General features: G+C 37.8%; 1 protein-coding gene across 1 annotated transcript in view; it reads left to right on the top strand.

Moving 5' to 3' along the window:
• Positions 1-26,844, top strand: part of LOC122813891 (zinc finger protein 436-like) — a 107,999-nt gene that overhangs the window by 70,070 nt on the left and 11,085 nt on the right. The window contains exon 4 of the mRNA XM_044086434.1: positions 21,970-22,096. Within this exon, the coding sequence (XP_043942369.1) occupies positions 21,970-22,096 (127 nt within the window). The remainder of the gene's footprint in view (positions 1-21,969; positions 22,097-26,844) is intronic.

The raw sequence follows: 26,844 nt of genomic DNA, 5'->3' as shown, positions 1-26,844 counted from the left end.
TGTAACAAAATGTGGAAAGCATCATAAATTTGATCTGTGCCAGTTAAAGAACAACGTCCTCAAGTGTAGTGCCTTTGGAGGGGTGCTTAGAAAACTACCGTGAATTTTGAACTTCTATGGTCTCAGCACATTATGCAATACATTTGAAGCTGGGATTTCTCAAGGATAATAGCATTTAAAAAAATCTTGATTTATATCTCCCAACTTTGATACAACCGCTTTCAAATAATTTAGAGGACATCACAGTGTTGTCTTTGCTGACATACAATTGCAGCTAAAACAGGGTGAAAAAAACAATATGACCGTAAATTAAACAACTAAATATTATAAGTTGCTAAATAATACATTCTGTAAAAGCATTTTGCTAAAATGTTACAGCTGTTGGTCAGAATAAATGTCAGACTATTAAGGCACATTAAATACACTGCCTCTCCCTGGATACCCACCATCTCTGACCCCTCTATGCAAGGATTATTCATTAGTGTGCATGCAGTTATTCAGTATGACCTAACAGTAAGACTACCAGTTAATGATTTTTGTAAAGAGGATTGTTGCTCACCAACTGACCTACATCCCAAAACTGTTTAATGGCTGTGAGAATGACAACTGTATGTGAAGGACCAGGGCAGTAGGTAGTGTGATATATGTTTTGATAGTTTATTATGTATGTGAAACAGATCCTCTAGATGACCTGTTGACCTTCCTGAGGTGCTTAATCACATTGTCTTCTAGAGGGATGGCCACATGGTATGATATGAAGGTCTCTGTAACTAGATGTATATTTAATGGTATCATGTATTGTATGTATATACGTACTATATATATATATATATATATATATATATATATATATATATATATATATATATGTATATGTATATGTATTCATCATCCAGATATAGAATGGCTTGTGCTGATCTATGATAACAAATAATGGGGTCTGTAATAGAAAAGTGCACATCTGGCTCTCTGTCTCTTTTATAGTGTATACCCTTCACATTATACGTTATTACTGTAGACCCCTTTTTTCTACTTATAAAATATGGATGTGTAAAGATGGATATGTATTTGTATGTATATGTGTGTCTGTAAGTGTTTGTGTACAATTGTAGTGTGATTCACTGCTGCATCACAAAACCAAACACAAAGCAATCTGACACTATACAACGAAAAATCATACTATCAAATATTCAAAGCATCGAACATTCTAAAAATCACAAAAGGAAAGCAATTTCCTTGTAAAATCTTTACACTAAAACCCTCCATAACATGAATTTGATCAGTGGTAATGTGATGGAAGTTTTTTTTTTAAGTGAGGTGATAGTTTAGCGGCAGTGGCAGGGTCAGGTGTAGCTAAGCTTCACTCCCTGTCCCCAGTGCAGTTTAGTAATATGTGCTAACCCGAACTCTAACCTTGTAATGTACCTTAAAAAATATCTTTCCATAACACTACAGCCAAAGAAGACGAGCTCAAACACACACACACACAAAGCATATAAATACACCATTAAATCTATTACCCCTACCTAACCTTTAAACATGGGCATAGGCACTCTCTCACTCACACACTCTCATACACACACACACACACACACACACACACACACACACACACACACACACACACACACACACACACACACACACACACACACTACGTCTGTCCCTATCCCTAATCTTTACTCTAACCCTAACCTACAAACATTTGTACGCACACAAACACACATACACACACACACAAGTGCACACTTATACACACAAAACCCACTTACCTATGATACAGCATAATCCAACAAAATTAATAGAAAGTTTGTACATATAACCCTGCAACTCGATCTGTTGTGCAAAAACATCAACAAAAAACGCATCAATCAGACATATCAATCACACTAAACAGTAACACACAGTAAATTGAAATAGAAACCAGATTTCTTTTTATGATGTACTGCCCATAAGCCTGAGTAGTGATAGTGTTATAGAAAGGGTTTTTGTAAGGCAAGTTAGGGTTAGGTACAGCATTGGAGTTAGCATGCATTACTAATGTGTACTCACCCTAACCCTGCTTTTCACTCTAATGTGAAGCTAACCTAAAAGCCCTTTCCATAACACTACTATGAGACAACTCAGACACTCGCCATGTTTATATACATACATACACACACACACACTTTTTGTTTTTAATTTGTGCACTTTGTTTTTGATGTTATGCACTGTATGTTTTTGTTTTGTATTTGAGTATTGTTGATCTGTAGGTCTGCTTGCCTGGTCGGGTATGTTCAGTGTCCAATTGTCTGCAGTCGTGTGATGTCCACGGTGTTCCCAATGTAAGTTTTTCTGCTTTTTGTTGGAACTTGAAACTTGGAGGGTAGGGCCTTCAGTGGTGAATTGGCCAGATGTGGCTGTGGAAGAGGAGGCTGAAACCTTTCTGCTGGTGCAAACATTTGGAAATGCATAGTTTTGTTAGGTCAGAGAGATCTTGTTTTGTGAACTGAGGATGATGTTGGGATGGAGCTTGTGATGGCGAATGAAGTGGATGCATATGCATTGCACACACACACACACACACACACACACACACACACACACACACATACATATATACCATTTTATGCAACAACATGCACTATATGCTCATTCTAACATTTTAAATTACCCTTAATCGTACACTAATCCTGTCATGGATTTTTCACATTAAGCATGATCATTTGTTCAAATTTAGAAGATATACTAATAAATATAGCTTTTCAGTCCTTATCATGATGAGTGCTCAAACTATTCACATATCTGCCCAGTTTCTGTGGTGGTCTCCAGGATCTATATAACACATGATGGTGGTATTCATTTTGTGCATCTTGTATTGCTTTTGGACAGATCATCATCTCTTAACTATTTTCTTGTGTAGGTACTGGTTGTAACAATTTTGGTTGCTTGTCTTCTACAAACTTCTACAAAAATCTCTAATAGAAATGTTATGATTCCTTCTGTACAGCTCTTAATCATCATCTTAAACATTGTAGGACCCTGGTTCAGCTGCTCTGTCTCCAGTTTGTAAATCTGACAGTCTTCTGCAGTTTTTATCATAGTATTTCTGTGCCTGCTGATTTGTTTCTGTTTTTTTTTTTTTTTTACTTTGTTCTAATTTGCATGTACCAGTAATCTAGCTGAAGTAAGTAATCTTAGTAAAGCTGGTGAGATACAACCTCCCTTCACTGGAATATTGATATATTTTTTATGTTTTTCAAAGTACCTGCTGAACATCAACAGTCCCCTCCATGAGCACAGCTCAGCTCCCCCCCCACACTTACAGCCTAGGTATTACTCAGTTATCATGAGACTAGGTTTAGGGCTACCAAATTGATAGTCATGGTGGTGTTTGTGCCCTCAACAGCATCCCAGTAATGAAGGGGTATGTTTATGTTCCTAACCCTCTCCCTGGTTGCCGACATATGCACCTGTGTCACTACAAGGGTATCCTGTACCTTACCCAGATTTGTGCATGTTTTCTTCTACACAGACATGCCTACAAGGGGACTGCCAGATCCATGTACTGTGGTCACTGATATTGTGCCAACCTCCACTTACACAGGAGCAGGTTGGCCTGACCAGGGCAACCATCTCCCCTTCTCCAGGATGGGTGAGCTGGCAGAAAGCACTCACTCCGCTCGCCCTTCTTGACGACTCCAGTGTCCATGCTGCTGTTCATACCTGAATTGTTTAGGTCATAATCAGGGCTTTATCCCAGCACACCATAGAGATAGGCTCTGAAATATTACTATATTCCAAAATTATGAGATGACAGTTCTCATAACTTTTGCTACTGCTTTTTCCTCCTAAGATTCTTCACTGTTTGGAAAATGTGTTGCTTTTATCCATCCAAGTGCAGATAGTGTTCACTGGAGATTACATGTCAGAATTCTCACTCAGACAAAAATCTTCTGAATTCTTGCCCTTATTGCCCTTTATAGTGTGGCCCATTGCCAGATGCAATAACATTGGGTGACCTCCATCTTGACAATATAACATAAATGCATTAATCATATTTGCATTTATTGTGTCTGTCAGTTCAATTATTTCAAGGAACTTAAAATAATAATTTGCAAATATTAGACACATGACTTTATTGAAGTATAACAAATCAATATCCACTAGATTCCTTCGCCAAAGGTGCTCTTTAGTACAGGGAAGGCCATGGAATATCTCAATTAGCTTCTCTTGTTCTAGGCTGCTGTTGCAGAAGGGATTGCAAGTGATACAGCTCTGCATTACCTGCTCTGTCTGAACTGCCATTTTCTTTTGTTTTTTTATGTTATATTGTTTTACATTTTATAACACTGGTCCAAAAACTCTTTTCAGACATGGCCATTTCTTTTGTGGCTATTGCCTTCTTGACCAGTGCATTGAATCTCTTGTACTTTAGTTTACTATTTTCAGGTATGATCCATGCATTTTTTAAGTATTTGTCTTCTCACTTGTGGGGGCTATTATTTTGTTACCTATGAGCACCATGCCATGGACCATCTTATTTCTTGAAAAAAAAAAAAAAGACTGAATATCTTTCCTTTCTTATGATTTTTGATCAAGCCAGGCTCAGTAACTACATTTCTAAGTTGGTATGGGCATTTCTTTGGAATTCTTTTATTTAATCTTTAACTGCCATAGTACCAAGGGAGGGGTTGACATCATGGTTAAGATGTTTACTTTATAGGCACAAGGTACAGAGCTTGATTTTCACCTTTGAGGGTGAGAATTAAATTAGTTTGTTTGTGTCTTTCGGCTTTTCCCAGTTAGGGGTTGCCACAGCGGAACTCCGGTCCGCTAATGATTGGCAGTAGATTTTTACTTACTGGCTTGCCGGGCCTAACGCACAACCTTCAATGAAGGAACGCCCATTCACGCATGTCGCTACACAGAAGACGCTCTAACTGAGAATCGAACGGGCAACATCTAACTGTGAGGCGACAACGCTGCCGCAGCACCACCACCACCGCAGTCTTGAGAATTAAATTACTTAAATTACTTAATTATTAAATTATGAGTACCGCAGTCTACCTTAGCATGAAATACATATTTTGTGTCTGTCATTAGGATAGCATAATCTTCTCTTAAGGGACTTTTTATTTTTAAAACTAAAATGCAGTGTCTCGCATACTAAATCCTTTATTCTATCATCAGTCAAAAGAACTTGCCAGTGTTTCTTAAAAACACTCGTAACCAGATTTACATCATAAGTATAAAATATAGAGAGAGAAAATACTCCTGCTAATGATACAGCATGTACATCCCCTGTGGCAAGTGTAATTTTTGTAATTTTGTGGATGAAGCAAATTATTTTGGTTATCCTGATACAAGCACAAAATACATATTTCATGTTAAGGCAGACTGTGGTACGTATAATTTAATATGCCTTGCATATTGCTTAGTCTGTAAATCCTTTTATACAGTCAAGACAAAATGAACCTTAACGGAAAGGATTAGAGAGTATGTTTATAACATTCGTATATGTAACACACTGAATGCTTTAGGGAAACATGTTTAAACAAGAGGTGCTTTACATACATTTAAATTCATTGTTCTTCAGATGATTAAAAATAATCCGAGATGTGGTGACTCTAACAATATAACAGAAAGAATAGAATTGAGGTGGATTATTAAACTGAGAGTAGATAAAGGGGTCAGGTTTAAATCGGATGGTTTCACTCAAACCAGTTTTAAAGTCTTGTAATTTAAACAGATGATTTAGGATCTGTATTTTATTCAGTAATATCGATTGGTTTCCTGTATCTAATCATGATATCTATTTTGGTTTCAGCTGATTGGATACAAAGTTACAGACACAAGTCTTGATTTGAGGCTGTATGGCTGTTTCCAATAGGTTGACACAAACTATAATGTAACCAGTCCTGTGATTTATAGCAGCCTTTGCTAATTTGTTAAAGTGTTTGATACATACACCCTGATTTGGTGCTGCACATTCTCATTTTAATATGGTTTAGCGACTGCTTTTTAGCTCATCCAGGCTTCAGTAATGCTCTTTGTTGATTGGATGTGTTATGTAGTATGTGTTTTTGATAGAGCATTATATTTTTTACAATATATTAACATATTCTCCTTTAAGGAAATGTCTTGATTAGAAGATTATGCAGTGAATGTAATTTGACTGGTTAGGATAACATATTTAATAGTTTGTGTACTATGGTCTGATGAAGTGATTGTGAAAGTGCTTACCTTTATTAAACATTTTTTAACTTTGGCAGTGCATCAGTGTTTATTCATTATTTACATTTGCTCATGTCTATTATATACTTTAGTTGCTTTAATAACAAACTTTACATTAAAAAGTATTTTCTGAATGATACAGTCTGAAATTCATACACCTGTCATTATTGAGTGACTGCAATCCACAACAGTTTGCCAGAAAGCCACACATTTCACAAGGAAAAGACAAACCAAATACTTCTCAACTTCTTTACTCAGTTGTCACTCGTCTAGTCAGGATGAAAAAAATAAACATTTGTGGGTTCTGTTCAAGCAGCTTTATTATGTATAAGCACATCAGAAATGAGGCTAAATAACTTTAACTTATAAACAAACTAGTTATCACACACATACATCTTCACACTTTGGCTGCACTCTCAAAATGGCACTGAAGCTAGCATGTGTTTGCTATTTATATGCATGTGCTGTCCTTGGAAACGCTTCTTAAAGATACAACACACATACTATTTTACATCTTCTCTTTGAGAAATGAGTTGTGCATTATTGACAACACTGACTGCCATGCAATTGATACAAAATAATTCTTTATCATGCAGTTACACAGAACTGTATACATACATACAATTACTTCCAGGTTGCTGTGTATTTCACACTAGGGCTGGAAATGTGACCAAATCGTGTGTCATAGAAATTAGAATTAAGTCTAGCAACTGGGATTGTCTTAGCTGAATATTCAGCTTTAGGGATATCAGGAACATCATCAGGAATGAACTTAGGAGTCAAGACACGTTCTGCAACTGGAATGTTGTCTGGATTGCTCTGAAATTTAGAGTCTGTATCACAGGAACAATGCTGCGATAATGGTTCTGATACAGGAAGAAGATATCTGCGATATCTCCTGTACTCCACACCCTCAGATTTCACAAAGTAGGATCTCGGCTCTTCACATATACTTGTTACTTGACCAATACGGTCAAAATCTTTTGCCTTTTGCATCCTCAGTGTCATTCCTTCATTTGATGGACAAAGAAATCTGCTAAATTTGTCATAACTGGACTTCTGGAAATAATGCTTTCTGAATAATTGGGCTTTGATTGCTCTATTGTTTTTAGCTTTAGGCCTCAACAAACTGGAACTGATAGGCAGTGCTGTTATGGTTTGCCTAGCTAGAAGTCTCTGAGCAGGCAAGCCAAGTATATTGTTAGGGGGTATGTTTCTGAGACTGAGTAAATTAAAAAAAGACATTGGTATTGTCACGCTTTAACTTCTCTAGTAATTGCTTTGCACTATGTACTGCACATTCAACTAGTCCATTTGACTGTGGATATTCAGGACTACTAGTAACATGTACTAAGTCCCATTGTCTTGCAAATTTCTGAAACAACTGACTGGTAAATTGGGTACCATTGTCAGAGATAAGCTTCTTTGGACTTCATGATCTGAGAAATGATGTTTCAACTTGGTAATAACAGCAGTGGATGTTAGATTAAGTAGTAAATTTATCTCAAACCAGTTCGAATAAGAGTCTACCAACGCTAAGTAATCATGGCTGTTCCACTTGAATTTGTCAGTGGCTACTGTTGACCAAAGTAGTTCAGGAACTTGACTTAGCTGAAGTGGTTCTTTTTGTAAATGCAGTTTAGTGCTATTGCATACTAAACAAGAAGAAAGTACTTTATCAATGTTTTTTGCTAGAGAAGGCCAAAATATTAGTCCTCTCAGCCTTCTTTTGGTAGCATCAGAACCTGGTTGACCATGATGCAAAATCTGGATATATTGTTATTGTAAGGAAGCAGGAACAACAATTTTAAGTACGTTGAAAATAATGCATCTTCCATCAACATCTCATCTCTGTAAGGAAAATAAGTTTGCACTTAAGGTGGTACACTAGACTGCTTTGACGGCCATCCAACATTAATGTAGTGGTTGAGCTTTTGCAAAACATTATCAGTCTTTGTATGATCTCTCAGCTCAAGTCTCGTGATAGAAAAATTATTCACTTCCATGACATCAAAGTCAAAATTGTCTGCGTCAAGCTGTTCCATTTTATTTCTGGATCTGGATAAGGTATCAGCCAGATAAAGAAGTTTGCCTTTTGTATAGACCATTTTGAAACTGTATTTTTGCAATTTGAGCATAATTCTTTGTAATCTTGCTGGAGCTGAATGAATAGGGTTATTTAAAATAGTAACTATAGGTTGATGATCAGTTTCAATCTGAATATCTCGACCATAGATATAACCATGAAACTTGGAACATGCAAATACTATTGCCAAAATTTCTTTCTCAATTTGGGCATTTTGCATTTCAGTTTTGGTAAGTGTTCTAGATGAAAAGGCTACTGTTCTGGATTCTTGAAGAATAAGGGCACCAAGACCAAATTTTGGAGCACCACAGGAAAGAGTTACTGGTTTATTGACATCATAGTATCTTAATGTAGGTGGGGTGGTAATTTTCTACTTAAGGTCTTCAAATGCTTTCTGGTGCTGTTCTAACCAAGACCGTGTAACATTTTTGTGTGTCAGCTGTCTCAAAGGTGCTATCAACTTACTGAAGTCTGGTATAAACTTGCCTAAATAGTTGAAGATACCAAGAAAATTTTGTAGAACTTGAACATAATTCGGTGATAGTATCTCAAGAATGGCTGCTTGCTTAGATGGGTCTGGTCTCAAGCCAGTGCTAGTAAACAAATGATCTACATATGTAAATTTTGGTAGTCTGAATTTGTACTTTAGAGGATTAAGCTTTAAGTTCACTTCCTGTGCTCTGTCTAGAACTCTCTTAAGATTGTTGTCATGCTCTGCTTCACCACTGCCTTTGACCAATAAATCATCTATTATTATGGCACAAGGATAACCTGAAAAAATTTGTTTCACTGCATGCTGACAGAGTTCACTTGTAGAATTTATTCCAAATGGCATCCTAAGGAATATCTTCCAATGGGGTACTGAATGTAGTCAGTATTGAAGATTTGCAATCAAGCATCACTTGCCAAAATGAACTTTTTGCATCCAAGACAGAAAAAACAATGGCATTCTGTATTAGAGCAGTGACCTCTTCAACTGTATGCATAGGATTATGCAGTCTTTTTAATGCTTTGTTCAAATCTCTTGGGTCAATGCATATTCTGATTTCATCTCAGCCTTTTTTTGTTAGCAGCTACCATTGATGACACCCATTCAGTAGGTTCTGTAACTTGACAAATTATACCTTGCTGCACCATTTTACCCAACTGAGCTTTGACTTTATTCTGCATAGCTATCAGAACTTTTCTTGCTGGTCTGACTACAGTACTGGACTGACCTGTGGATCTAACTTTATAGAAAACACAACTGGAAGATTGCCCAACTTGTCATCGAAAACATCAGTATAATCTGAAAAAATTGTGTTAGTGAATCTGGAGCTGGGACTTGCTTATTTGATGAACTTCTTCTTTGGTAAAAGAAAGTAGATTCATTCTCAGACTCTTTCTGAGACCCAATAATGACTGCACAGGTCTTCGAACTACATGGAATAATTATAACATTTCTAGGCCAAGTAACATGAAAGCACTACTGAGCCTTCAGTTTGAATTTCTTCACCTCCATAAGCAACAAGTTTCACACAACTGGCCACATGTAGTTGCTCACCAGCTCTCACCTTAGCAAATGTGTCTGCTGACATAACATTACACTTTGAACCAGTGTCTACTTTGAACTTGGTAGATTTACCATTGATCTGGACATTATACAATACTTCATTCTTTGCCAACAAATCTACTGCATTAGTCTTCTCACCAATTACTGATACAACATCCACAAAGAAAGTTAAGTGCAGCCCTACTTGATCAATTTGCTTTTTCATGTGAACTTTTTTTATGACCGTGTGAGGCTTACTTGATTTAAAAAGCTTTTGAAAATGGTTACATTTTTTAACACTTTTGGCATTGCTGACCAAATCCTAAGCACTTTTCTCTTTTAGACTCCTGGTCGACACCACAATTGCAACAGTTAACAATAAAGCTTGATTTGGGTTTTGCTGATTCACCCTTGTACTGCAATGAGCATGGCCTCTTTACTGAGCTGGTCTTAGAACTTTCTAGAAAACTATGGGTTTTACGTGAGGAGCCAGCAAGAGTGGCAGGTGCCATGTGCTTAGGCCTGCTTCTGCTAGTCACATGTTGCATCCTGTCGACATTTGCTCTGGAGCCTGCTGAAATTAAGCTGTTATCACTTGCAAGCATGTTTGTGTGCCTTTCTGTAACTTCATGGATTTGACAAATCAGTAGCTTTCCTCAGCATGAAATCACTGTCACAAAGTAAAATCTTTCTCATTGCACCACTGTTGATACCACACATAAGCCTGTCCTTTATTAACACATCTTTGAAATCACCAAACTTACACATTTTAGCTTTGTTTCTCAGGTTAGTAATATAAGCTGCAAAAGTTTCTTTTTGTTTTTGATCTCTTGTGTAATACAATTGCCTCTCTAATGTAACATTTGTCTGGGGGTTGCACATTTCCCTGAATTTGTGCTTAAATCACTCAGGGTCTTCCCTTGATTCAGTCTGTACAACAATATGATGATTTTCCCCTTCACCTTCACATACTGCTGGTGCATATACAAATGAACGCATTCTTTCAATGGCCTCTTACACAGCTAGGTTTAGCAAAATGAGTGCTCTGGTGCATATATCTTTGTCAGAATAAGCTGCTTGTATGAATATATCATACTCTTGCTCAAATATTCTCCAATTTTCTGCAATATTCTGATCAAATGCAAGTGGACCTAGTCTGTGAAATGCCTCTGCCATATTATCATATACCTGCTTTTGCAAATATGCACTAACACACACTTATACATATGCCAGAAATTTGTACCAGTACTTGTAACTATGCCCAATAGCACAACAAACCTCTGAATAATTGAACTTTGTGAAATAAGTTTCCCGGGCACAATAATACTCTTGAAATCACTGTACCGTAAGAAATCACCACTTATCAGTGTAAGAAACATCTCAAAATAACTGCACTGTGTGAATAAACTGGACAGAAAAAGCTCAGGGTAAGAAACATTTCAAAGTAACTGCACTTTGCAAATGAACAGTACACAGCATACTAAAATTTCCCCCAAATGGCTGTACTTTGCTAAATAACTCTGTACATTACAAGAAAATCTCTGTAATGGCAGCTCTTTGCGAATGGACACATCCAGCACAAGAAATGTTTCAAAATGGCTGCATATTGACTGTACTTTACAAAATAGTTGCACTTTGCACACAATAAATTCTTCAGAATAAATGCACAGTAATAAACATTCACTGTAAGCACTTTTACACACTTCAATTAACTTCAATTACTTCAATTAACTCTAGTTATGCCCTGAATAGCTTCAGTCAATGTGAAATAGTAGTTTATGCCAAAACACAGTAATATGCAAGAAATGCAGTTGCCTTGCTTTATTTATGCTTAGTGTGCCCTTTTGCCCTTATTTCTATTTGTTTTGCTCATTTAGTCTCTTTTCATGCCCATTATATTTTCTTGTGCTCATTTTAACTCTAAACATGCTCATTTTGCAATTCCAAGGTAATTCTGAACCCTTTGTGCTTTTCTGATAATCATTTTATCAAATATCTTAATTTAGAACATTTTGTTTAATTAATAAACTTTTTATGCTTTTCTTTTGCTTAATAAACATTTCTGTGCTATTTGTTTGCTTAATAATGCATTCTGTGGCCTTGTAATGCTCTGTTTTATCTTTTTTATAAAATAAATCATTTGTGAAAGTTTTCATTACCTTTAGTTCATTTCTGGCCCTTTTTGCACTCGGTTCACTTAGTTTATCATCACTGTTTTCTCTGCACCTCATGGCTCTGAAAAGCAGTCTCTGGAGTCCCGGTTCTGACACCATGTCTGTTGTCTAGTCAGGATGAAATAGACTAACATTTGTGGGCTCTGTTCAAGCAACTTTGTTATGTACAAACACATCAGAAATTAGGCTAAGTAACTTTAACTTATAAACAAACTAGTTATCACACACATACATCTTCACACTCTGGCTGGACTCTCAAAATGGCACTGAAGCTAGCACATGCTTGCTATTTATATGTACATGTTGTCCTTGGAACTGCTTCTTAAAGGTACAGTACAGCACACAGTTCTACATCAGTAATCCTGGACAAAGCCCCAAAAGGAAAAACTTTTAAATATTTTCTTTTATGATTTTGTTAACCAGATAAATCCACTGGACAGAGCTCTGCTTTCAAGGGGGCCCAAAGAGCACCATTGGGTGACTTCCTGAAAGTCACACAGAAGGCAAAATGAAGTGGAAAGATTTAAACCCTGTACTTTTGACTGCAGGAAGCAGTTTATTAACAGCTCAGAGCCTTATGTGCTACAAAATTCTAATTCACTTAAAAAAGTTAACAGAAGGTGTTGTTCAGAAAATAAATGTCAATGCAATAAGAGCTAACAGAAGGTTTTGTTCAGAAAATAAATGTCAGTGCAATAAGAGCTATTGTACTCTGACTGGCATTCCTGATTGACTGTAATCTTCAGTGATTCACAAGAAAAAAAAACTTTTGTTTTTTATTTTACTTGTTTGTTCACCGTGTAAGAGCTCTGAACAAATTGTCCCTTTTTAGGGCAAGTGGTTAAATTATTAGCTTAAAGTCATACTGTGGGTAAACAAAAGTGAAAGTAACTGAACCCTGTACCCTGTGTACAGAAAGCAACTCATTAACAGCTCAGAGCTGCAGTCCTCTGTGCTAACTGGTAGATCAGTTAATGATGGACAGAGCATTAACAATAAGACAAAATCTGAGATGTTTTGCAAAACTGGAAACATATGAGACAGAGTAATTTAATTCACTCAAAAAGTTAGACAGGTTTTGCATCCACATGTATTTTCCGAGCAACAAAAACTCTAATGCTGTCTTTTGGCTTTTCCTGGTTAGGGGTCGCCACAGCGGAACTCCGGTCCACTAATGACTGGCAGTAGATTTTCACGAATGCCGAGGTGCCAACTTGACGTTCAACCTTCAGCGAAGGCACGCCCATTTATGCATGTCTTTTGAACGCCCACCCAACCGTGGGGAGGACATGCAGACTCCACACAGAAAGCACTCCCTGCATTCCAGCCGAGAATCGAACGGGAGAACCTCTTGCAGTGAGGCAACAACACTACCGCTGCACCACCACGGTAACAACAACTCTAATGAATGGTATTAATTACTGACTGACTGACTATAATCATCAATTTACCAAACAATGAGTGTCTGGCAGATACTGCAGAGAATTAAGGCTATAAGGCCTTATTAATCTGCTTCCTACAAGCAAGGGTACGGGGTTTGATTCTTTCTGCCTTCATTTTTGTACTGTGTGACTTTGAGCAAGTTGCTTAACCAGACAGTTCTCCTGGTTTGCTCCTTTTAAATTAAAAAAAAAAAAAGATAGGAAGCAATCTCCATTTTCCTCAGTGATTTACCTGAATTTAGGAACTCCTAGATCCTTCGAAGTATTCTTGGCTTTGTCCTTGTTTCCATGGGAAACCTTGAGTCATTCTTGGCTGGTGTTCCTAATGAAATCTTGAAACTGCCTTGGCTGGTATTCTTCTCTGGCTCTGAAACAACACACACACACACACACACACACACACACACACACACACACACACACACACACACACACTCTCTCTCTCTCTCTGTCTCTCTAAACAGTCAGCAGTGTTTGTTCATGTGTAAAAGTGGAAACCCTGGCTAGGAGTCCTTATAAATGAACATGGTCCACAGTCCTTATAAATACAATTACACATAAATATATACTCCCTGAGTGGGTGCAGTTAAGGGTGCTTACCCAACTATAAAAGCAAACTACTGCGTTAAACAGGAAGCCCAGCTTTTTTTTAGCTGCAGCACAAAGCTCCAACTGGGTCAAATGAAGAGAGCTGACATCAGTTATCTGAGTGGATGTTTTATTTTCTTTTTCTTTTTTTAACCAGACTGATGGGTACCCTGCAATGTTGGAACCTGGACAGACACTTCCACTGTCCACATGCATTTGATCTGAGCGGCAATGCTCCAAAGATTACACCCTTACTGTATCCTCAGCCAACCTTCTGCTTTTTCAGAAGTATATTCATATGGCTTACCTGCCTCCACTCATTTCCAGAAAAAGTAAACAGATGTTCACTCCCCTATACCAAAGTCCTTTATCACCTGTTCCCCAAATTCCTATACCTCACATGAAATTCCTGCATCTCAAACAGCACACCTAATCCCAGGTCCAAGCATGTACTAAAACACCCTATTAAGCCCATCTATTGACTCTGTCACTCAAGTAATTTCCCACATATTGCACCCATCTGCTGTCCCACCTTTCTTGTCCTACACCTCCTTCTCGGCTGCTCCTCTTTCTCCAAGATATTCACGCACTGCCAATCAAACCTTTGATGCAATAGCTTACAAGCACTTTCTACTTTGTGCCTTCCGACTTGTACATCTCCTTCCTCTTACGGGTCTCATTCTCCCTGCTAATCCTACTGAATACTTTGCCCCCTTTTAATGGGTTTATTATCCCCCCACCAAAATCAGTGTCATAAACTTGAGCACACCTCCAGCCCCAGCACCTATGCCTATGAATCCATGTAGAGCTAGGTGCAAGAGCTGTAGCTGCACCATGGACCAGTTCCCCCCGTGCAGGTCTCAGGTTGTCAAACAACCACTGACTCACCATAATGCTGCCCTGTTTGCTTACCCATTCACCTACATATGACGTTTGTATGTATTACGTATCATCAGAACACTCCTTCCCAGAGGATCCCCACATCTTTTTCTTTGCATTATATGACAATCCCTCCAACCTAGCCTTTTATGCACATCCAGTCCTCTTGTCCAGTCTTACCTCTGTCCAAACTACCCCACCTGTTTCTACTCCAGACCAAGTTACACCACCTCCTAATGTGATCTGTTCATCTCTCCATCTACACCTCACGTCACCTGCCTAATAATTCCTCCTGTAACCCCACCCTCCTCTTTCAAGTATGCACCTCCTGACCATGCTTGCCCACAGCATCTGTCATGCTGTTCCTCATGACGACTCAAGGCAAAGCTTCACGCGTCACACATTATCATGCTCTGACATTGCCCCACCCCTATACTCACTCATACTGCATATGTTACTGATTACTTTCTTATGTAAAGATTAACTTAAACTGAAAACATCACATGAATCTATTCCTTTATTTTTCTTTACATGAAACTCATTCTTGATAGAAATACCACGGACTTCATCTCAAGTCACTGCACTGCACCACTGCTGACAAAGCTCTGAATATTTCAGTAACACTTAAAAATATCATAACAAAACACAGCAAGAATACCCATACATATCCTTCCCTCATAGTAAACCAGCATCTTGCAGTATACCAACCCTCCCCCTTACACAGATTACGTTCAGTGTCTCCTAAGTCCCTCATTACTGAAATGTGTCTCATCAGTGCCAGATGGATGGAACAAAGACATTTTCAGGTGGGATTAACTCTGACAGTCTCAAAATGAGTTTGAGTATAGGCATAACAAACTAGATTTTTTAGCCTTCAGATGTTCACAGGCAGTGCCCTTTTGTTCACGAGGGTCTATTTTCTAACACCTAAAACATTCCATCCTTCAGCACCGGTACTAAATCAGATGACAATATCTTTTACCATCTCACTTTATTTTTATTCAAGAGACATTTTGTTCTGCCTACATTAGACACCAAACTGTTCCCTTTCTACTAAATTCTGACTTGCAATTGTTTCATTGTGTCTGCTTCACACATACATACACACACACACACACACACACACACACACACACACACACACACACACACACACACACACACACACACACACATATCACTGATGTCAGTTCTAATGCAGTTAATGATTAGTGTGAAAAGGAGCTAAAAGATCATTATTCTGGGTAATATACAGACTGCCGTCCTGCTGCAACTTCTCTCGTTTCTCCAATGGTTATGCTGCCAGCTAATGTTTGCCATCAAACTCAAATTTTCTGAGTTGTCTCCACATTTCTCATATCATGTCATCTGGTCAATATTCATTCAAAAAGTCTTTATTTATCATAATTGTTTTTCAACATTGCTGTACTGACAATAGATTCCACTGTGTTGGAACATGCATTTTTTTTTCAGAAGTGCAAGAGCATGGAATTTGTAATGTATAATAAAGGGGGGGGTGTTGGGGCAAAGCTCTCCCAAACTAACCTTTCACTGTGTATTATATTATAGTTTAGTCTATATAAATGCATTCAAATGGGTTTATATCAGCTTATCAAATTTTCAGAAACAAAATTCATATGGTTGGAACCATATGTTCGAGTTTCTGAAAACTCAAAGCATTTGTATGGAGATCACCATACAATGTGAATCGAGAAATGTAGCCTTTTCCCCACTGTAATGTGATCTCAGAGCTGGTATAAATAATTTGGGGGGGGGGGTATGGGTGGTGCAGGGGGGCTTGCTTGTAGATTTTGGTTGTTTTGCTGCATTCACGTTTTTGAATACCCGAACATATGGTTCTGACTATATGAAGTGTGTATTTCCAGAAATTCAAGAATCTGATATAAATCCATTTAACCACCTATTTTATATTATGTTGACGTTATTGTCCATGTAGACTGATTACAGTGAAATTATCTTAAGTAAATGACCTTTTTATGAATTTATTAATGATCATTAGTGACCCAGTCAACCTCCTCAAAAGCTACAAATGTGCCCCTTCCATTTGGTGGGTGTCTGAAATTTTAAATCTGTCTGGGACTATTTGCCAGATTGTCCCATGCAGTTTTATGCTTTCTTCCCTCCTGGAGCATCCCGGCTTCAACTCTTTCTTGCCCTGTCACACTGGTCAAAAGCTTGACCTCTCATTAACTTTTTTTGCAGGGGATACCCTCTCCTCATAGCAGTAAGGAAGAAACTAATGCAGCCTTGTTTCTTCACAGGAAGTCTGCTTCCTTGGGTTTTTCTCACATACACACACACACACACACACACACACACACACACACACACACACACAGTACTTCCTCTTCCAGTATTTTACTACAATTTCTTAACACGCTTCATTTGCCCACCACAAAATGGTAACCTTACCAGGACAGGATGGACACATAGCTGCCTGTGCTTGATGCAACTTCCCTTTCAAGTCCCTATATGTCCAGCACTTTCTATATAGGGCCAACAAACATTCATCACCAGTTCTACTTTATGGAGATAGACTATCATTCACAGTTAGAGTATGATACTGTATCAACCATGCTCTTGTGGTACAGAGTTACAACTTTACCACCATACATCTGGCCCTTCTCTCTAGAGCATTCAACTTTGTGTATTTGTTCAATTTTAATGTAAAAGTTCTCTGAATGGCCAATCCTGAACTCTCTGTCTATATAAGCAGATCAAACCCAACTAGATTCTCCAGGAAACATGTTCTTTTAGTGTAACAGACTGTCCATTTTCTGGTCAAAATCCCTGCAGTGAGCACTCTCCAATCATTTTGCTGTTGCAGGATATTTAACTAATTTGTAGTACCAGAATTATTTTTTTGTAGGGGGCTTTGACCCGTTTGCTCACCATTGCAGGAGTTCTGCCCCATGCTCTTACTTTGAAAATATACTGTTTCTGAGGTCACACCACCTCAGGAAAAGGTTACATTATATTTTACTTTTTTCAGATATAGTGTGACCGTGAAAGGAGTATAAATGGAGGTTAGTGAAATGGGGTAGAACCCCCACAATGGGGAGTTCAGTGGGACAGCATCCCCACAAAGATACCCACAAATGGCTTGTATAATTTATTGTACAAAAACAAAATGGTCCAGAAAAGTTTAATTCTAGTATTCTGTTTTTGAGTAAAATAATTCAGGATATCTTCAGATAAATCCATATTTTCAATCTGCAGCTGTTCTCCAATTTGCTTTTTTTGCAGGAGCAAAACACATCCTGCTTCTCAGTTTCTATAGCTCCTCCTGATTCTTCTGTGACTACTTGACTGATTCAAATGCAGTCTACTTTAATTAAGCTTTACTTCACCTTTTAGGTCTGTCATGTCCCTACATGAGCTTGCCATGCTTTCATACAAGCTAGCCTTCCTGGCCATTAGGCCACTTGTTGCATTCAGTCCTTTGTCCATTGTTTCCTATGTTGTTGATATCTTGGCATTAACAATACACTTAACTTCTGACCTCACAGGGAATTTCCAGGACTACTGTAACACATCTGTTTCACACAAATTCACTGCAGGACTACTGAGCACTGCAGAGAAGTGAGCATACCTCTCAACCTCACAGCCCAAGAAATCTGGACAAAGCCTAAAATAATGGGGGGACAGAGGCCAAAAATAGGGACAGATGTTAAATAGTGGTCTTATAAACTTAGAAAGCTGTTAGAATAACGTGTTGTATTAGCATGCATTTGCTGAAGGATGCAAAGTCTGAAACTCGAATGTATGTCATTATTTAGTAAATTCAATCCTCAGTGATTTTTCAGAAAATCACAAATTTTATGTGGAAAAGATTAAAAATATAAGACAAAAATGTGGACAGTTGAGAGATATGGAAGTAACCATCTTGCATTGAGCACAAGAGTGCAGATGTGTATATAAAGTTATACAATAAAGTTATAATTAAGCGTGTGTGTGTGTGTGTATACACTAAGTGTAGATGATCGGTATTTTTAGATAATGTATGTTGTACTACTGCTTTGCCTTTTTTCCATTTCATACACATCTGTAAGAGCTACCATCACTGACTTGGGATGGCCAAGCCCATGTTCCCTGCTCTTGTGGATACTACAAAGCACTACTTGTATAGGATTAGGTTAGCCTGGCAAGTCGTATCATCTCACTCCTGTCCACCCTTTCCCAGGGAGGGAGAGTGCCAGCGTAACCATTCTAACCTTGCTGAGCTCTTCTAGCACCTGAGACAATATTTAATATGAGTTCTCTGAGTCACAGTCAGGGCTTTATCCATTTGTGCTACAGAGCTAAGCTCTCCCACTGCCAAATAGGGTTGCCACCTTTCTACTGTGCCATTTCCTGACAAACAAGCCACACCCCATGCACAATCAAGCCACACCCATTCCCTTTAATAGCCACACCCCTTTACTCTAGCATCCTTCAGCATAAGTCTTTAATATCACATACAGTTACCAATAAGTAGAAAAATGTGCAACGAGTCAAAAGTAAATTAAAAAAACTTTATTTAGCAATACTTCAAAGGTTCACTACATACTACAGTACATCACACACGCATGGGAAAACTAAGCCCAAGTCTCATATCACAGATAGTACTAAAATGGAAATACAATTACTTAGATACAGTGGTGATGACAAGCTAGACAAAAAGCTACATTTAAGCCTCACTATAGTACGAAGACTGTACACCCTAGAAAGACACCCTAGGAAGAAACATTGGTCAAGGTAAACATCATAGTGATGACAGACTAGAAGACAGTTCTACAGTCCAAGCATCCTATACAAATCATGTAGTCATTATATATTCACTGTAACGTCAAATGAAGTAAGCTTTGGTATAGACGGTATACCCTAGAAAACACAGATAAACAGTGGTGATGACAAGCTAGACAAAAAGCTACATTAAAGCTTCACTATAATACTAAGACTGTACACCCCAGAAAGACACCCTAGGAAGAAACACAGGTCAAGGTAAACATCACGGTGATGATAGACTAGAAAAGACAGTTCTACAGTCCAAGGCAAGCATCTTATACAAATCATGAAGTCATTATATATTCACTGTAACCAAGTCCAAAATATTTAAAACATTGCAGTAAAAACAGCCTTGGTATATCCTAGAAAATGCAGATCAAGGTAAACATAGCAGTGATGACTAGAGAAATGATAGTTCTGCAATCATAGCAAGTACCCCATATAACTCCGTCAGTATACATTCACTATCAAAGTGCACCCGCATGAAAAATAATAAATCAAAGTGCACCCACATGAAAAATAGTTACACTAACTGCAGTTAAAAACAGCCAAACAAACCCTTCCTATATATATATATATATATATATATCTGCAGACAGTATACTAGAAACTACAGATAAAGAATAAAGTAGATGTGGTAATTACAAAATAGAAATTGTTCTAGTTAATAATCACCACATGTTGAACATCTAGATACAGTTATACACATCTTCTCACCATCAATGAATGAGATAGTGCCAGCACAGCTAGTGAATTAATATAAATTTAATATTTAAAAAATTCACTAGTAGCTGTGCTGGCAATATTTCATTCCCCTTGTCACACTAATCTTTGAAAATCTACCTTAATTCCAGTATTCATCCATTAAAAAAAATTCTACTTACCTCCAGAAAAAGCAGCAGCAGGGCTCCTTAAACAAGCTCTCAGCCAGAAGAGAACAGGCAGCTAACAAAGGGCGAGCAAGCAGCAGGCAGGCAGGGGAACACAACACCACCAAGTCGGCCAGTCCACAGCACTTCTCCAGGGCAAGACTCCAGCAAGCAAGGCAAGCAGCAGGGCTAGGGCAATCCTTCCAGGCAGCAGCAGCAGCAGCAAATGAAACCAGCACACCAGGCAATCCAATCAAGACGTCCCGAACGAACCAGCAAGAAGAAATTTCAGACCTTAAGTAGTAAGTACCGTACCGACCTTTTAGAGCAGAGAGTAAAAGGTAAAAGAGTAGCTAGCTGGAGCACCGCTTTTTATCCCGTAATTTTCGCGGGCTTTGCGGGGATTTGACTTGCAAATCTAAGTGTTGATTGGCTGCTTGCTGCATGAGCTTCTTCTGCAGCAAGCAGCCAATCAACCGAGAGTCCAAGACGGCAATGTCATTTTTTTTTTTGTCGAACGCGCTGATGTCGCAAACTACTTACTATTTCCGGACTCCCAGAGCAAGAACCGGAGAACCGGAGTGCCCTATTGATTTCCGGGCACTCCAATCCCAAAAAGGTGTGCTAGAGATGAGTCATCTCTGCGACTAACTAGTACCCTAAAAAGAGCATTTGCTACCAGAGATGGGCGGGAATCAAGCATTTCAAAAACCCTAAATCTAAAACTGCCTGGAACAATATTGTTTAAGAAACAACTGCAAATATATAAAGCCAACATCCTAAAACTACTGCAAGCTTTGTGATTAGGAACTCCTAAAGGATTCCACATTTGTTGCAGTGACATGCTAGACATTATCTCAAATGAGGACCGTCTGGACTGGAAAGCATTATTTTGTTGTAAGAACTGTAAAAGCATTAGCTTGTCCATAGATTCATAGGTATATACTAGGCTAATGACCACCAGGGCCTTTATAAGCCTAGCCGCACAACCCAACCCTATTGTGTACCCGTGTAACATGGGCATCTATTTTGAGGGATATGGAGGAGGTTGCTAAAGGTTTAGTGGTGGGGGACATGTAGGTTAGGAAATATTTACTGTTGACCTCTCCTATCAGAGACATGGGGGCCAATGAACCTTGTATGTATGTATTGCATCATTCTCAATTGCTATGTGTATAAAGCATGTTTGATCAGTAAGCAGGTATGCATATCACTGCACATATGACTTTATTCTCTTCTATTGCAAGCTTTTGGCCAACAGAATTCCCATACATCAAGTCCACCTACCTAATAAATTAAGAAAATATCAAAAAATGTTAACTGTTTCTGCTGTAAAGCTTCAGTTATATTTCATGCAGTAAAAGAAAAATTGAAGAATGCCATGTGTTCATTTCAGGTACCAGAAAGATTTGAGGATGTTGTGGTCTCTTTCTCAGAAGAGGAGTGGAAGATGTTAAACAAAGAAGATAAGGAGCTGTACAAGGAAGTCTTGCTTCAGAACTATGAAACCTTGGTTTCAGTAGGTAAGTAAAGTTTAGCTTAGTAAGTGAGATCTTTAGTCTAAGATTAAGACATGTACTATTAAAATACCCTGCAAAGATAATTAAAAAAAATATACTTTATACTTGGTTGTGGGGTGAGAAATCTGTTTCTTATTTCATATCGTCCTGATGCAGCCATGTCTATTTATCGTCAAACCCTGTATGGTGTGTAAATCTTCCTCCCTCTCTCTTTCATGTTTGAGTGTGCATGTCGTGTAAAACCTTTTGATGTTTTTTGCTTTACTCAATGGAAGTCTGGCCTCATTAAATGAACTGCTGTGAATCATACTGTATGAAAGTGGAGAATATGGGAATCAAACCCAAGTCTAAAAGATGCAATACATTTACAGCTTCTTAAATTAAAATATCAGTTTATAGTGTGTGTACATCTGCACACTGTATAGCTGTTTGTCATAGCTGAATAAAGCAGTCTAGGTCGGGCTTCTACAGTACATGTATAGCTTCTTAAATTAAGATGCTAGTCTGTATTGGTGTGTCTACATCTGCACACCATATAGCTGTTTGTCATTAGTCTGTATTGTTGTGTGTACATATGCACACTGTATAGCTGTTTGTCATAACTGAATAAAACAGTCTAGGTCTGGCTTCTGTGTAAGAAGTACTCTTGCAGATCTATCTGTTTCCTGCTAAAGGGGCCCCTCCTGCTTTCATCCACAGTATGTCATTAAGTTGCATTTGCTGTTGAATCACATTATATCCAACCTGAGATACTCATCAGTTATTTATTTATTGTGCAAGTAGGTGAGTAAATGATCTAGGCTGGTACTATTTTCATATGGAAAACTGCCAATACAGGATGGCATAGAAACACCCGGAAACTACAGGCATTGTAATGATACAGAAGGCATGAATGGGGAAGCTATTAAACTTCTATACTTGTAGAGTTTGAAATGCCATGTTTTATGTTAAGCTGGGTTGCTGCTGTATAGATTAAAACCACATGCAAACCAAATGAGGGTACAGTCACCCACTAAAATAAAGTTCTCTGAGGTGTAAATACAGAAAACTCATCTCTGAGTGTTACAGCATTCAGTTGTCTGAAGAGTGTGACCTGGTCAAAGAATTACATTTCTCTGTCTCTGTTGTGGAGGCTAGACAAAGTCTGTCTACTGTCAAACTACTGACTGCAGCTCAGATAGGTTGTTAGACCTGAATAGGTTTTTCCAGGTGCTTACAGCATCTGGGACCTACTTAGATAAGGGTCTGTTACCATTATCTGTAAGAACAATGTTTATACACATTGCTGTTTTCCTTGATTTAACATACCTGTCAACCAGTTGTCCTTCAGCAATCATAGCAGAGAGTCCAAAATCATAGTGGTGTGCATAAATTCAAATCTTCAAGGAATGGAATTTAACACATTAATTTGTCAAAGAGATTATTATGTTATAGGAAAAAGCTAATAGATTAGAAATTAAACCAACGTGATAAGTCAAGCAGAAAGATTTTTTTTTCCAGAGGTCAAAACTTCAAGTATTGAGTGTAGAACTATTTGGTAGAAGAAACATTGAACAATGGCAAAGTTATTTAAAGCTTCTGAACTGCTTTTAACAAGAAAAAATACAGCAGTCAATTCATCAGTCTTCTAAAAGACGTTCTGCATACTGTATTTTATTGACACCTGAGGTGGAGGGCATAGCATATGAGCTCTTCATTCTTTGATGCATCCCTATTGAAGATGAAGATTTGCATGCGTGCACCTCTACTGAAACACCTGATGATTGCCTCTTTAAGAGTCGCAAATGCAAAACTGGAAACTAGAAAATAGTCACTGAAAATTTTGATTCAGTGTCTGTTTCATCAGTCTCCGAGCAAGCAGCATTTTAATAGCTGGACTTCTTTGTCCAAATATCCTTTTCACCCCTATTTGTATAAATCAATTCCAAGAGATCAGTGCACAGCAATAACATATCACTGTAAAACTGCATAGGTAGATCCCTATTTTCAGGTTATTCACTTATAAAAACTCAAAGTACATCAAACTGCACAGTGTCATAGCAGCACTACAATGAACAGCACCCTTCTTTGAACTAAACATATGGCATTATGGAAGTGCATGTCACAAAATCTGTTTAAAATCTCATTAGCACACAGTTGTGGTCCCTTTACAGTGAGTGAACAAACACAGACATAGTTTACAAAAGTTTTCTACATTTTTCTCTCTCTTAGCAGACAAGTATGTCTTTCATAAATGGACACCAAGCTCTGCCTTAAAAATACTGTGATGCCTAATACAACCAGAGTTGTTCTGTTCTAAATTTAAATAATGCTGCGCTGTCTACTCCCTAGTCTCACCAGGTAATGTCATGGCTCTTTACTTCTGACTTGATGAGAACAGATAAATAACTAATCAGAAGGAAGTTAAACTGTATGACTGTGCAAAAAGACAGCCTCATCTCCATTTTGTATTACTCTATGAGAAGCTTTTCTATAAAGCTTCAAATTCACTAATTTAATGCACTCTGCTTTATACAGACGCATTTATACTTTTTACAGCACTGTAAATGAGTTGGTTATTTAATTATTGTATTTACCTTGCGCTATGTGCAACAGTAAATTTATTGGTATCAAGGTCTCTTTCACATAAGAGCAATCTGCTGCGCATTTATAGTAACCTGCTCAGCCTTATTCGTTCTGTACAGTCTCAAAGACAAAGCTATAAACTGACCATCAAGTGGTACAAACGTTAGGATCACCCATGACTGGACCATTCAACTGATGACATACTCCAGGAAGCTCGGCTCTCATTGGTTCAGTGTCATAGTAATGCTGAACCAATGAGACTACAGAAAGTGGAGCAGTCATTGCTTATAGCAGAATAGCAGGGCAGCAGCTGTATGTAGGCTTGAAATCAGAGAACTTGGTTTATAACTGAGTAGTTGAGAGGACTTTCTGATTATGTTCTTTAGTGCATTTAGGCTAGAGATCATAGTCCCCTTGTCTGGATTAATTGCTGAATTTAGTTAGACTTCCAACAAAGCTTGTCAAGATGCTATCTGCTTAAACATTTTTTTTCTTTTGTATGTCATGTCAACTACTCTCTGCTTTCTACAGCAGCAAATCCTAAGAAAAATACATTAGTATTTATTAGTAAAATGTTCTATCTTCCTGGATTATATAATGTGCACAAACAGTACTCTCATATCCTTATGCACATTAACACGTGTGCTATCCATCTTCAGGTAAGTGAAATTACCAAAATAATGCAAAGTGCTACTTTTCACTTATGTCTCTGTTGTGTTTATGGCATGCAGGAACACTATATGAATTGCTTATAATTCTTCAAGGTGCACTCTTTTTTCATAGCCAAAATATTTTCTTTGTTTACTGACTGTGGATTACCAAAAAATGAAAGTCCAGAGAGTTTGAAAAGTTAAACTCAACTCCCCAGGTAAATGTTTTTAGTGTGTGTGTGTGTGTGTGTGTGTGTGTGTGTGTGTGTGTGTGTGTGTGTGTGTGTAAGTAAGTAAATGGGTGTATGTAAGCTTCAAACTGCCTATCATAAATTTTATTTTATTTTATTTTACATTTGTTGACTGGGAAAGTCCGACTGAATATATGTCCATTTTCAGCGGAGGCCCGGGGAAAAAGCTCAAAATACAGTAATGAAATTTTGTAAACATAGTTAAAAAGGATTTTTGACTATTAAGACTCAACTTAAACTTTAAACATAATTAATATACATATTTTTTACAAGTACAAATAATGTATAATAATAATATAAATCTGTAAAATTGTTTTAAATGTCATTATTCAAAATCCATTGTTGTGCTGATCTGTAGAAAGCTTCATTGCCAATAATCCTTGATACAATCCAGCTATCTCAGCTATTGTATAATTTAATTATTTCATAATCCCTATCCATCAGTACATTTTATAGTTTATTGCTTTTGTTGACTGGATAACCGGCCTCTGTTGTAGTAGCCCCTTTTCAGAGAAGGCCTAGGGAGAAAAGCTCCAGAAACAAAATAGACAATTTTATGCAAGAGAGAAAAATATAAATCTTAAAGTTCTAATATGAACATACAATAACTGAAAAGCAACTATACTAGGAAAAATCTGTAATCAGTAAAATATGGAGTATTACATACAAGAAAGTTTGGCATATACCGTGAGGTTAAAAAAAAAACATTTTACTTTATGGGTAGGAGAAATAAGAAAGAGGCGGTGTGCCAGATAGGCGTAGTAAGAGGAGAGGAGGTAGTATGCGAAATAGGAGCAGTAAGAGAAGGTGATGAGAGTCGAAAGCAGAAAAGGATAATGCAGAAAATAACTCCCACAGTAAGTAGATAGTGTACGTTTGTCAGGTAAAATAGAGAAAAATAAAGTTGTAGTAAAATCGAGGTAGATGTGGGAGGTAGGGAGTACGAGTTGGAATTTTGTTGGAGGGATAAACTTGTCAGGTGGTAAGTAGCAATAACAGATGTAATAGTAAGGGCAAAGGGGTAGAAGACATTTATACTGAGAATTTGTTTTCTTGAGATATAGAGGGGTAATGAAGATATGTAAGGGCTAGTGAGGCCTAGCCTGGGGAGACGGAAGAACAGAGCCAAGTGTTTTCAACAAGTTTTTGAATCTGGATTTGTTGGTTTGTTTACCCTATGGCCTGTATGCACACATATATTATGTATGGTAAAAAAAGTACTAAAAACGAAGATACATTTCACGAAGTACGAACTTCATGACACAAAAGCATTCAAAAAGAATTA

Source organism: Protopterus annectens, chromosome 10.part0 (genome assembly GCF_019279795.1).
Source record: "Protopterus annectens isolate FY-2018-M chromosome 10.part0, PAN1.0, whole genome shotgun sequence".
Taxonomy (NCBI): domain Eukaryota; kingdom Metazoa; phylum Chordata; order Ceratodontiformes; family Protopteridae; genus Protopterus; species Protopterus annectens.
This window is presented reverse-complemented; position numbering and strand designations above follow the sequence as displayed.